The following is a 14,228-nucleotide window of genomic DNA, read 5'->3' as shown; positions in this document are numbered from 1 at the left end:
AGTAGGACAATTGCATCAGGTTATGAAAGTTATAAATGTCCCTGTCTCCTTTGTTCAGGTGTGCTCTTGTGGTAAGACTGCCGATGAGTTGCACCCTTTCTGCAGGAAGTAAACTAGCCTTGCTGAGTTATCCATTGTCTCGGTGTGGATTTTTCCTGACATTATAAACCCATTTCCAACATTAATTACATTCTTTTTTTTTTTTTTTTTTTTGAGACAGAATCTCCCTCTGTCACCCAGGCTGGAGTACAGAGTACAGTGACACAATCTTGGCTCACTGTAACCTCTGTCTCCTGGGTTTAAGCAATTCTCCTGCCTTGGCCTCCCTAGTAGGGATTATAGGCACCTACCACCATGCCCGGCTAACTTCTGTATTTTAGTAGAGACAGGGTTTCACCATGTTGGCCAGGCTGTTCTCAAACTCCTGATCTCAAGTGGTCCGGCTGCCTCGGCCTCTCAAAGTGCTAGGGTTACAGGCGTGAGCCACCGTGCCCACCCGTCATTATTTTTGAAATGGGGTTGTGTGTGGGGGGAAACTATATTTTTTCCAGCCTGGCTTCGAACTCCTGGGCTCAAGTGTTCCTCCTGCCTAAATCTCTGGGATAGCTGGGACTACAGGTGAGCGCCATTGCTCCTGGGTAAGTTCTGTTTTTAAGGATAAGAAAATTTAGGTGACTATGCTAGCTTTTTAGCAGAGGCAGGCAGAACTGGATTTTTGTCGTTTAAAATTTTTCCACTCTTTCTATTACTCAGGAGTAAGCAATTCTATTACCCAGCAATTTGGGTAAGTTAAAAAATAAATATTGGCTGGTGGGTGGGTGGACTGAGGGGAGTTAAGATTCTTTAACTCTTCTCTTCCATGATGGATCCGCAATGGATATCCAGAATAGAAAGGGTGAAATGGTTCTCACTGAGACTTCAATCAACCAGGGAGATAACAGAGCTCCTCGGGAGTCGAGCTAACCAGACCTATGGTTTCCATGGTGACGGATCCGGCTAGTACGGTCTCCGGCTCTTTATATTGCGCAAGCGCACACAACTGATTTGGGTACCCCGCGCCTTTGGATTCGAAGAGAAAGCCCCGCCTTCCTCTTCCTGCCGTTAGCCTATCGCCTTCTCCCTTTGCTGGTCGCGTGTGCGCTGGGCGCCTATGACGTAGTTTTCGCGCGTCCGCGTCTTTTGGAGCAGCGACGCTAAACATGGCGTGTTCCTAGAAGCCGCTTTCGGCATCAGTAGGCGGCGGCGTGGGGACTGGCAGCGTGGGGCGCGGGACCAACCGACGCCACTTCGTGTTGGGAAGTGGGAGCGGGAGGGCCGGGCAATTCCCGACCGAACCAAACGGTGAGGCCCCGGTCCGAGAGCCACAGAGCGCGCGCGAGTGGAAGGGAGTGAGTTGGGCACCCGAGATCTGAGAGGCGAGGGAGGAACGTGGGGCTATCGGGAGATGAGGGATACCAGTAGCGAGGCAAGGGCGGCCTGTAGGCTTGGCTGTTTTCGTAACCTTAGGAACCCGGGGAGCTGGGGGCTGGCCGAGGCAGCCCGGGAGTGGGCAGCATGGAAGCGGGAGCGGAGCAATCAGGGTGCGGAGTGGAGGGCGCTGTATGCTAGGCTGAGCAGAGCAGAGGGTACCTATCGTGGTCACGGTTGCGGACCTGGGTGATGCATTTGCCCTTGGAGGATAGCTGGTGCAAATTTTGAGATAAAGTGGTTATCTCGAGTATAAGACCATTGTGCATTATTACTGCGCACAGGACTTTGTTGATAATAGCAATACTGTAATAGCTTTAAACATTAGACCCTTACATGCCTTTAATGAAAAAGTGAAGGTGGTTGTCCATTAATAGAGATGAGCTTCATGGAGAGGTATGGCCGCCAATTCTCAATCTCAGCGACTCCTGCAGATTTATATTTGGGGGTATTTATGATTCAGCAAAACTACTTTGGCTCATCGCATTTGTCATTTTTCTTTATTATTTTGTGACATGGTGGTGAATGAGAGAAGTACTCCTACCTGAAAGTGATTTGACTAAATAGCAAGGAATGATAAATTACCTACTAGTACCAAGGTTGCAGTTGACATATCTCCTCCCCTCCATAATTGAAATGAGCTCAGTTGTAGTCTGGTAGTGCCCTTCAGATTTCGGTGATTCTTCAGAAGGAAGTAAGGAAGAGCAGTTTGCAGCCATAATGCTCCCTCCCACCTCCGTCCTCGGATAGGAATTTTCTTCCTCCATTTTCATGTTATTTCAAACTTCTCTGTTCAGTAGAGAAGCTTCATATTAAGGGCAGGGTGACTCTTCTATAGGAGACATCCATTGCATAACACCTTTTACATCTTTCATCACTGAGGAAAATTTCGGTGAAATTGGAAAAATTTTCCCTATTGCTTATGATAGGACTGGTATTTTCTCTGTTTCTGCTGTAACCTAGCACAGGGTACAGTAGAAACAATTTACATGTAATAGTGGTTTGTGGCCGTATATTATAGTCCCAGGGTAGGAGGGTGGTCTCTGCACTAGTTGCACTTCCTAAAGCCAAGAGAATTTTCACCACAAACACATTTGGCTGTGGCAATATGTTAGAGGTTTTAAACAAATATGTAAAGATTATTTGATCTCTAGTAGAAAAAGCTTCAGATTTTGTTAGGTTAGAATATATTTACTTTTGGAATCAAACCAGAATGCAGAATGATCCTTATAGGCATGTGATTATTAAAATACACTTAAGATTTTTTTTCCAGAAACAATTTTTTCCCCAGTGATAAAAATATTCAAATTTTGGGTAAGGGAATGTTTGGCTAGTTGGATTTTGACCTTTGTGTTAAATGTTTGTACCTATGTGTGTGTGTATTTAACCTCACTTCTAATTCAGTGTTACTGATGGTAATATTTTTTCCTTTCTTTATCAGCTTCAAATGGGGACTGTTAATTTCAGAGCATTTAAGGAATGGCAAAGCACATTTAGTGCAAATGTGAGTCTGTAGTGTCTTTGGTTTTCTGACTATCAGACTGATTACAGATAAGTCCACGATTACAAGCTTTGCAGAGCTTAAGTTGCATCCGGTTCTTTATCCTTGCTACTCCAGTACCCAGTAAACATTTGTTATTGAATGAAGAGCTAAGTTGTGGTTAGAAATGCATGATCTGAGGCTCAGTCTAGAGCTGCTGAATCAAAATCTGCATTTTTAACAAGATAACTAGATTAAAGGAATGTTCAGTGAATCTTGAGATGCACTACATTGGTTGGTAACAGTGGAAGAACACTGAGGTAATGCACACAGCTGTATGAAAAATTATAGCATCATTTACTTTAATCTAAGGTAATCTTAAACTGATTATCCAGTCTGATGAAACTGAGGCCTAGAAAGGTAAGTGACTTGCATAAGGTCATACGCTAGATTTATAACTCAGGTTCTGACTCATTCCAGTGCTTTTTCTTTTGCTGGTTACTGTCAGAGCTTGCTATATTAAAAATGGACTAATGTTCATGAATGACAGGCGTTCATTCAGTAACAAATGTTTACTGGGTACTGGACAGACAGCCCAACAATCCTGAGTGTCCCTGTTTACTGTACCTGTTTAACATGGTGGCATTAATCCACCACCTTCCTTCCTTTTTTCTCCCCACCTCGAGGTGGAGTTTCACTCTTGTTACCCAGGCTGGAGTGCAATGGTATGATCTTGGCTCACCACCTCACCAAAACCTCCACCTCCAGGTTTAAGAGATTCTCCTGCCTCAGCTTCCCAAGTAGCTGCGATTACAGGCTACCACCACGCCCTGCTAATTTTTTGTATTTTTAGTAGAGATCCGGTTTCTCCATGTTGGTTGGTCAGGCTGGTCTTGAACTCTCCACCTCAAGTGATCTGCTTGCCTCGGCCTCCCAAAGTGCTGGGATTACAGGTGTGAGCCACCGCACCTGGCCAACCACCTTCCATCTTTATTTTGTTGTTAGTGTTGTTATTGTTTGAGACGGGGTCTCGCTGTACTTTTGTTGTTGTTGTTTTTTGAGATGGGGTCTCGCTTTCACCCATGCTGCAGTGCAGTGGTGCGATCTCTGCTCATTACAAGCTCTGCCTCTGGGGTTCAAGCGATTCTCCTGCCTCAGCCTCCTGAATAGCTGGGATTACAGATGCCTGCCACCACTCTTGGCTAATTTTTATATTTTTAGTAGAGACAGCGTTTCACCATTTCAGCCAGACACGTCTTGAACTCCTGACCTCAGGTTAGCCATCCACCTTGGCCTCCCAAAATAATGGAATAACAGGCCCCCTTTTTACTCTTTTTTTTTTTTCAGATGGAGTTTTCCTCTTGTTGCCCAGGCTGGAGTGCAATGGTGCGATCTAGGCTCACTGTAACCTCTGCCTCCTGGGTTCAAATAATTTTCCTGCCTCAGCCTCCTGAGTAGCTGGAATTACAGGCATGTGGCACCACGCCTGGCTAATTTTGTATTTTTAGTAGAGATGGGATTTCTGGAGGGTGGAAGTCCAAGATCAAAGTTCAGATAAGATTGATTTCCTGTAAGACCTCCATCCTTGGCTTGCAGATGGCCACCTTCTTGCTGCTTCTTCTTGTGGTCATCCCTGTGTGTACATGCATCGCTGCTGTCTCTTTTTCTTTCTTTTTTTTCCCCTGCACTCTTGTCTCCTGACTGGAGTGCAGTGGTGCACTCTTGGCTCTTGCCTCAGCCTCCCAAGCAGCTGGGATTATATGCGTATATCACCATGCCTGGCTAATTTTGTATTTTTAGTAGAGACGGGGTTTCTCCATGTTGATCAGGCTGGTCTCCAACTCCGGACCTGAGATGAGGTCTCCCAAAGTGCTAGGATTACAGGCGTAAGCCACTGCTCCTGACCTTCAACTATTTACTTATCAAATCTTGTTTGAATTCTTTACTCTTGACTTCAGGCCTAGGCCTCCCGAAGTGCTGGGATTACAGGTGTGAGCCACAGCGCCTGGCCTTCAACTGTTTACTTATTTATCAAATCTTGTTTGAATTCTTTCATCTACTTCTTTTTCCCTACTGCTACTACACTGGCTCAGATTATCATTTATCATCTGGACTTTTTGTAAACCTTGTAAATTAACTCTTTGTTTCCAAGGATGCAGACCATTCCTCTCCACCCTGCCTTTTCCTCAAGACAGATTGTGTTGGTGTTCTGCAGTCCTTTCGTGCACACCTTCAGATTAAAATCCAAAGTATGTAGTTTTGGGACTATAGGTGCAGTGGCTCACACCTGTAATCGCAGTGCTTTGGGAGACCAAGGCTGGCAGATCACCTGAGGTTAGGAGTTTGAGACAAGCCTGACCAACATGGAGAAACCCATCTCTACTAAAAACACAAAAATTAGCTGGGCATGGTGGTGCATGTCTGTAATCCCAGCTACTCAGGAGGCTGAGGCAGGAGAATTGCCTGAACCCAGGAGGCGGAAGTTGCAAGTGAGCCAAGATTGTGCTATTGCACTCCAGCCTGGGACTCACGAATGAAACTCTGTCTGAGGAAAAAAAAAATAAGGACCTTAATGATTTGGACGTTGCCCACTTCTTGTTTTCACCTTATGTTCACATTCTGGACCACTTCCTTCACGTTCTTGTGTCGTGGCAAACTATTTTCAATTCCTCAAGAGTGTTAGGATGTCTTTAAAAGTTCAGGCCTTTATATGCCTAGAATATATCCATCACCTGTCTGACAGACGCCCTATAACAGGCATTCATTTGGGTAACTCCTACTCTACTTATAGGACTTATTTCAAACACTGCCCTCTTCCCCTCTGGGAAGCCTCATTCTCTATCTCTTTAAAAGACTAAGAGACAGTCTTGCTGTGTTGCTCAGGCTGATCTCAAACTTCTGGCCTCAAGTGATCCTTTTGCATCAGCGTCCCAAGTAGCTGAGATTACAGGCATGTACTACTGCACCTGGATGGAAGCCTCAATCTCTGTAGACTGAGTTAGGTTCTCCTCTTAACCGTCCTCCGTGGTAGTCTATCATAGCTTTTATACTATATTATAATTGCTGTTTGTGTTTTTTCCTCTTTAGACTTGATTGAAAGACTCACTTATTTTTTGTCTCTCAAAGTAGTTTCTGACCAGTAGAGGCTGCTTCATTATTGAATACTGTGAGTGCAAGCTGAATTACTAGGGGGCTGAAAAGAAGGTGGAATGTTACATACTTGAGTTTAGACCAGGTAGGATTGAAAAATCAAAGATTTGAGTACTTTTTGTGGCTTTACACAATGAACTATAAGCAGAACTTGAGATTTATTTATTGAATTTATTGAATTCATTTATTTTACAAGTATTTATTCATCACTTTGGTATGTGCCAGGTACTCTTCTAGATACTAGAATATAGCTTTGAACAAATTGAAGTTTCTGGTCTTTAAATACTAATCAAGGGAGTCTGTACTATAGCCACATATATTTTATTTTATTTATTAATTTTTTTGGGGGGGATGGAGTGTTACTTGTTGCGCAGGCTAGAGGAATGCAGTGGCGCGATCTTGGCTCACTGCAACCTCTGCCTCCCAGGTTTAAGCAGTTCTCCTGTCTTAGCCTCCCGAGAAGCTGGGGTTATGGGCATCTGCCACCATGCCCAGCTAATTTTTGTATTTTTAGTGGAGACGGAGTTCTATTATGTTGTTCAGGCTGGTCTTGAAATCCTGACCTCAAGTGATCCACCTACCTTGCCCTCCCAAAGTGCTGGGATTATAGGCGTGAGCCATCATACCCAGCCAACACATATATTTTATAGTTTAAAATGTATGTGTTTACAGTACAGTGAGCTATTAACAGTACAGTACTATGAACAGTATTCATATAGTTTTTGTTTGTTTGTTTCTTTCTTTGTTTTGAGATGGAGTTTCGCTGTTGTTACCCAGACTGGAGTGCAATGGCACAATCTTGGCTCACCGCAACCTCCACCTCTTGGGTTCAAGCAATTCTCCTGCCTCAGCCTTCTGAGTAGCTGGGACTATAGGCACACACCACCATGCCCAGCTAATTTTTGTATTTTTAGTAGAGACGGGGTTTCACCTTGTTGACCAGGATGGTCTCGATCTCTTGACCTCGTGATCCACTGGCCTCGGCCTCCCAAAGTGCTGGGATTATAGGCGTGAGCCACCGCGCCCGGCCTAGTTAATAGTATTATGCAGAAAAATTAAGAAGGATATAGGGAACATAGAGATTCTGGGTTGAGGAGTGAGCTGTTTTAGTTTGGCAGTTAGTGGAGACCTCTTTAAAAAGAGGACAACTTGAGCAGAATGGAATGCCATCAAAGAGTAAGGACATGCTTTTATCTAGAGACTGGAGCTTTCCAACCAGAGGGAACAAATTGTACAAGGGAAGGATAAGATAAATTTTATATATCTTTCACTAAAGATGGATACATGTCTCCAAGTCTGTTACTATAGACTAGGATGTACAGACAAGTTATTCCTTGTCTCCTTATTCTTGTATGCCTAGTCTCCTTTATGTTAGACATTGCCTTTATTATTATATTAAAAAAATTGCTTCATATTTACTTTGACTAGAACTCAAAAACACATCCATGTCTTTGCCTCAAATTTTCTTTTGGTAGAGTGATGAAATATTTAACTATAGAAGTGGAAGCAGTGCTGTAAAGAAGTTCTTAGGTCTCATATTTTGCCTCAAGGTGAGGTTTTTATGTTTTGAATCTCATCTTTCTTGCATTGCATTACTCTCTAGGTGCCCAATCATTTCTTTCCCTCACGAGCTCAGCATTCTTAGCCCTATACTCTTGAACCCTGTAATCCCTGTTACATTTGGGCAAGATGGTTGTCTTGCCCAAATGGTCATTGAGAATTCTATAGTTCCTTGCTTCCCCCAGCCCTTTTTGAGGGGAAAGATTGCTTGGAACATACTCTTTGGAATGTAGTACTTCTTACCATCAGGTGGCACTGCAGACTATTCAACTTATTTTATTTTATTTGCTAGATGGAGTTTCACTCTTGTCGCCTAGGCTGGAGTGTAGTGGCGCAATCTCGGCTGACTGCAGCTTCTGCCTCCTGGGTTCAAATGATTCTTCTGCCTCAGCCTCCCAAGTAGCTGGGATTACAGGCGCATACCACCATACCCGGCTCATTTCTTGTATTTTTAGTAGAGACAGGGTTTCACCATGTTGGCCAGGGGCTGGTCTCGAGCGCTTGACCTCAGGTGATCCACCCACCCCGGCCTCCCAAAGTTCTGGGATTACAGGCCCGAGCCACGGCTCCCTCCAAAGACATTTCTAACAAGCAGGAGTTTGCAGGTTTTTTGGAAACACCAAGCAGAGTTTAGGTCCTCTGAAACTCTTGAGTAGATTTGATGTTTTAGGAATAGGGAAGAGAAAGCAAGCAAATAGCGCCTCTCTTTGATGTCACATATATTTTTGTACATTTTTTCCTCCTAAACAAACCAGTTTTTGACAGTCTGCATGAAGTGTCATAGGGCAGGTGTCTGCAGCCCTCAGGCCATGGACAGCATCAGTCATTCCATGGCCTGTTAGGAACTGGGCCACACTGCAGGAGTTGAGCATTGCGGGTGAGTGAGCATTACTACCTGAGGTCCATCTCCTGTCAGATCAGCAGCAGCATTAGATCCTTGTAAAAGCTCCAACCCTGTTGTGAACTGCACATGCAAAGGATCTAGGTTGCGCACTCCTTGTCAGAATCTAACTAATGTCTGATGATCTGCAGTGGAACAGTTTCATCCAGAAACCATCCTCCCCTGTCCTTGACCCCTCTCCCACTGCCCCGCCCCATCTATGAAAAAATTGTCTTCCATGAAACCAGTTCCTAGTGCTAAAAAGGTTGGGGACTGGTGTCATAGGGAATAACATCAGTAACCCTGGTGGTTCTTTTAGCTGAAGGTGTTTGGGAAGTATATGGAAGCATCTTTAATTAATCTCTGTGAAGTGTTAATAACATATAGTATGCAGGGACAGAGATGCTAAACAACCTACAATGCATGCACAGAGAAGTATTTTCTTATCCAAACTGCCAAAGACTTCTGCTGAGAAACTGAAATTAATCCAGATGTTGCTGTACCCATTTGAATCCAGATGTTGTAGTACACACTAGCATCTTTGGAACCTCCTTGTCTTGTGTCGAGTCTTATGTTCTTTCACCTTGCTTTAATTTCTTGATCTTTTTGGCCCTGAGTTAACATCAAATACGGTAGAAATTATAGCTACATTTTTTTTTTTTAAGAGACAGAGTCTTACTATGTTGCCGAGGCTGGTCCTGAACTCCTCAGCTCAAGTGATCCTCCCACCTCCGCCTCCTAAAGTGCTGAGATTACCGGGTGAGCCACCATGCCTGGCCTATATAAGTAAAAAAAAAAAAAAAATTTTTTTTTTTTTTTTTTTTAGATGGAGCTTCAAAACACTCTTGTTGCCCAGGCTGGAGTGCAATGGTGGGATCTCAGTTCACTGCAACCTCCTCCTCCTGGGTTCAAGTGGTTCTCAGCCTCTCAAAGTGCTGGGATTATAAACATGAGCCACCATGCCTGGCCCACATTTTTAAAAAAATTTAAAAAAAAATTTTATTTTCTTTTTTGAGACAGAGTCTTGCTCTGTCGCCAGGCAGGAGTGCTGTGGCATGATCTTGGCTCAGTGCAACCTCTGCCACCTTGGTTCAAGTGATTCTCCTGCCTCAGCCTCCTGAGTAGCTGGGACTACAGGCACACGCCACCATGCCCAGGTAATTTTTGTATTTTTACAAAAATTTTTTCTATCCTGTTGGCTAGGAGAGGAAAAAAAATGTTTTTTAGAGACAGGGTCTCACTCTGTCACCTGGGCTAGAGTGCAGTGGCACAATCAAAAACCAAAAAATTTAGCCAGGAATGGTGGCACAAACCTCCTGACTAGCTGGGATTATAGGCATACGCCACCATACCTGGCTAATTTTGTATTTTTGGTAGAGGCAGGGTTTCTCCATGTTGGTCAGGCTGGTCTTGGATTCCCGACCCCAGGTGATCTACCCATCTCGGCCTCCCAAAGTGCTGGGATTACAGGCATGAGCCACCATGCCTAGCCCACATTTTTAAAAAATTAAAAAAAAATTTCTTTTTAGAGACAGGGTATCACTCTGTAGCCTGGGCTAGAGTGCAGTGGCACAGTCTTGGCTTACTTATAAGCTCAAACTCCTGGGTTCCTCCCCACTGAGCCTCCTGAGTAGTTAGCTGGAATGGCTAATTTTTTTTTTTTTTAATGGAATTGAGGTCTTGCTATGTTGTCCAGACTGTCCATGAATTCCTGGACTGAAGCTGCCTCCCACCTAGACTTCCCAAAGGGCTCAAATTACTGGCTTGAGCCACCATGCATGGCCATCTCTTGTGGATTTTGACATTTACATGGTCAAAGCACTTAAAAAACCCAGCTTTATTGAGCTATAATTCACAGTCCATGTAATTCACCCACTGAAAAAAGTGTACAATTCAATGGATTTTAGTTTACTCACAGTTGTGCAACCATCATTACAATCAATTTTAAAACATATTCATCATCCCAAAGAGAAACAGTGACCTATAAGCAGTTGCTCTACATTTTCCGCCAGTTCCCTAGCCTAGGCAACCACTTATCTACTTTTTGTTTTATAAAATTGCCCATCCTTTATATTTCATATAAATGAAATCATGCAACATGGGGTTTTATTTGACTGGCTTCTTCTGCTTAGGGTGATGTTTTTAAGACTCATTCATGTTTTAGTATGTTACAGGATTTGATTTCTTTTTATGCAAAATAATACTTTATTGAATGGAAATACCACATTTTGTTTTATTTATTTAAGTTTTTGAGAAAGAGTCTCACTGTGTGGCCCAGGCTGGAGTTCAGTGGCGTGACCTTGACACACTGCAACCTCCGCCTCCCTGATTCAAGTGATTCTGGCACCTCAGTCTCCCATGTAGCTGGAATTACAGGTGCATGCCATCATGTCCGATTGATATTTGTATTTTTAGTAGAGATGCTTTTACCATGGTTTTACCATGTTGGCCAGGCTGGTCTCAGACTCTGGACCTCAGGGGATCCACCCACCTCAGCCTCCCAGAGTGCTGGGATTATACGTGTGAGCCACTGTGCCTGGCTAAAATACCACATTTTATTTACCCATTTATCACATGATGGATATTTGAGTGGTTGTCATTTTTTGGCTATCATGAATAATGCTGCAGTGAACATTTGTTTAAAATTTTTGTATGGACATACCCATTTCTCTTGAGTATAGGTTCAAAGGTAGAATTGCTACATTATGTGTTATTCTGTGTTTAACATTTTGAGGAACTACCAGACTTTTCCAAAGTGGCCATTTTACATTCGCACCAGCAATGCATGAGGGTTGCAGTTTCTCCTTACCGATGCCTCATCATCTTTTTTTAAAAAGCTGGACACTATTGATCAGATCATTATCTTTTTGATTATAGCAGTAGTAGTGGGTATGATATAATTGTGGTTTCATTTTTTAAATATAATTTGTATTTTTTTTTTTAAATAATAAAATGGGGTTTTACCATGATAGCCAGGCTGGCCTTGAACTCCTGACCTCAGGTGATCCACCCACCTTGGATTCCCAAACTGCTAGGATTACAGGCATGAGCCACCACTCCCGGCCTTAATTTGTATTTTTTAATAGAGATGGGGTTTTGCCATGTTGCCCAGGCTGGTCTTGAACTCCTGAGGCTCAAGCAGTCCGTCAACCTCGGCCTCCCAAGGTGCTGGGATTATAGGTGTGAGCCACCTCGCCCAGCCTCATGTGGTTTTGTTTTGTGTTGTCCTAATTGCTAATGATGTTGAGCATCTTTTCATATACGTATTGATCATTTCAGCATCTACTTTAACCACCTATTTAAAGCCTTTGCCTGTTTTTAAATTGGGTTATTTATCTTTTTATTATTGGGTTGTATAAAAGTTCTTTGTGTATTCTAAATCCAATTCCCTTATCAGGTGTATGGTTGGCAACTATTTTCTCTCATTCTGTGGGTTGTCTTTACTTAATTTTTTTAAGAGATTGGGTTTCACCATGTTGGCCAAGATGGTCTCGATCTCTTGACCTCGTGATCTGCACGCCTTGGCCTCCCAAAGTGCTGTGATTATAGGTGTGCACCACTGTGCCTGACCATCTTCACTTTCTTAATAGTGTCATTTGGTGAAGTTTTAAATTTTTTTTTGGAGACAGGGTCTTGCTCTGTCACCCAGGCTGGAAGGCAGTGGCACAATCATGGCTCACTGTAGCCTGGACCTCCTGGTCACAAGTGATCCTCCTGCCTCAGCTTCCTGTGTAGCTGGGCCTATAGGTGTGTGCCATTATGCCAAGCTAATTTAAAATTTTTGTAGCCACAGGTTCTTGTTATGTTGACTAGGCTGGTCTCAAACTCCTGGATCAGTGATCCTTCAGCCTTGGCATCTTGGAGTATTGGGATTACAGGTGTGAGCCATTGCCCCTGCCAAAATCTTTCATTAAAAAAAAAAAAAAAAAAATACAGTCAGCTCTCTATATCTGCACTTTCTGCACCTGCTGGTTTAACCAATGTCATGTTGAAAATATTCAAAAAGATTAAATAATAAAACAAAAAATACAGTATAGCAACTATTTATATAGCATTTGCATTATATTAGGCATTGTAAGTAATGTAGAGGTGAGTTAAAGTATGTGGAAGGATATGCATGTGTTATGCAGATACTACTATGTCATTTTGTGTAGGGGACCTGGGCATCCTTGGATTTTGGTATCTATGGGTGATCCTGGAACCAATCCCCCTCATATATTGAGAGAGAACTGTATAGGCATTTACAGCTATAAACGTCTCTCTAATCTACATCTCAGAAATAGTAATCTACATCCTATTCTGACTATATCTCAGAAGTTTTGGTATATCGTGTCTCCATTTTCATTCATTTCAAAATATTTTCTCATTTCCCTGTGATTTCTTTGAGCTGTTGGTTATATAGGAGTGAGTTTTTTCATTTCCACATATTTGTGAAGTTTTTGTATGAGAACATATTTGCATCATTTCAATTCTTTTAAATTTATTGAGGCTTGTTTTGTGGCCTAGCATATGGTCTCTCCTGGAGAATGTTCCATGTGTACTTGAGAAAAATGTTGTTGAGTGGAGTATTCTGTAAATGTCTGTTGGGTCTCATTTGTGAGTTAATGTGGTTCTAGACTTGTATTTCCTTGTTGATCTTTTTCTTAGTTCTATCCATTACTGAAAATGGAGTATTAAAGTCTCCAAATGTTATTGTAACTCAGAATCCCAGCTTTAAAATGCATTTAAATTTTTTTCCCTTCTTAATCTTTTTATCTTTTTTTTTTGAGACAGTGTCTTCCTCTATTACCCAGGCTGGAGAACAGTGGCACAATCTCATCTCACTGCAGCCTCAGCCTTCTGGGCTCAAGCAGTCCTCCCACCTCAGCCTCCCAAGTAGCTGTAACCACAGGGGCGTGCCACCTCACCAGGCTAATTTTTTATATTTTTGGTAGAGATGGGTTTTTACCATGTTGCTCAGGCCAGTCTTGAACTTCTGAGCTCAGGCGATCTGCCTGTGTCAGTGTCCCAAAGTGCTGGGTGCAAGTACAGGTGTGAACCATCACGCCAGGCTCCTTAATCTCAGAAAGTAGTCTAACAGTTTGTCTTATTAAATTAAGTAATTAATTGATTGATTGATTTGAGATAGAGTCTTGCTCTGACACCAGACTGAGTCTAACAGTTTGTCTTATTAAATTAAGTAATTAATTGATTGATTGATTTGAGATAGAGTCTTGTTCTGACACCAGACTGGAGTGCAGCGGCTTGATCTCAGCTCACTGCAACCTCTGCCTCCCGGTTTCAAGTGGTTCCCCTGCCTCAGCCTCCCAAGTAGCTGGGACTACAGGTGCATGTCACCATGCCTGGTTAATTTTTGTATTTTAGTAAAGATGGGGTTTCACCATGTTGGCCTGCTGGCCTTGAACTCCTGACCTCAGGTGATCCTCCTGCTTCAGCCTCCAAAAGTGCTGGGATTACAGGTGTGAGCCACGTTAGCCACTGTGCCCAGCCTTATTTTATTTTTTGAGACAGTTTCCTCTGTCGCCCAGGCTCCAGTGCAGTAGTGCACTCTCTTCAGTGCAACCTGTGCCTCCTGAGTTCAAATGATTCTTGTGCCTCAGCCTCCTGAGTAGCTGGGACTATAGGCATGTGCCATGGTATGCCTGGCTAAATTTTTTTTTATTTTTAATAGAGATGGGGCTTGGTATGAGG

At 43.0% G+C, this 14,228-nt stretch overlaps 1 protein-coding gene across 8 annotated transcripts in view; it reads left to right on the top strand.

The window, feature by feature from the left end:
• Positions 1-1,174: 1,174 nt before the first annotated feature.
• Positions 1,175-14,228, top strand: part of IPO11 (importin 11) — a 221,033-nt gene continuing 207,979 nt past the window's right edge. For 4 of the 8 annotated variants that reach the window (XR_013532297.1, XM_078365461.1, XM_078365459.1 and 1 more), the window contains exons 1-2: positions 1,175-1,341; positions 2,909-2,971. Coding sequence is in view for 3 of the 8 variants with exons in the window: in XM_078365461.1 (XP_078221587.1) it covers positions 2,915-2,971 (57 nt within the window). In the remaining 5 variants the exon portion in view is untranslated. Of the gene's footprint in view, positions 1,389-2,908; positions 2,972-14,228 lie in introns of all 8 variants that reach the window. The other 4 variants (XM_078365462.1, XM_002744924.5, XM_078365464.1 and 1 more) reach the window with 2 other exon arrangements.

The sequence above is a fragment of the Callithrix jacchus genome, chromosome 2 (genome assembly GCF_049354715.1).
Source record: "Callithrix jacchus isolate 240 chromosome 2, calJac240_pri, whole genome shotgun sequence".
NCBI lineage: Eukaryota > Metazoa > Chordata > Mammalia > Primates > Cebidae > Callithrix > Callithrix jacchus.
The sequence above is the reverse complement of the archived record's forward strand: the minus strand, read 5'-3'. Positions and strand labels throughout refer to the sequence as shown.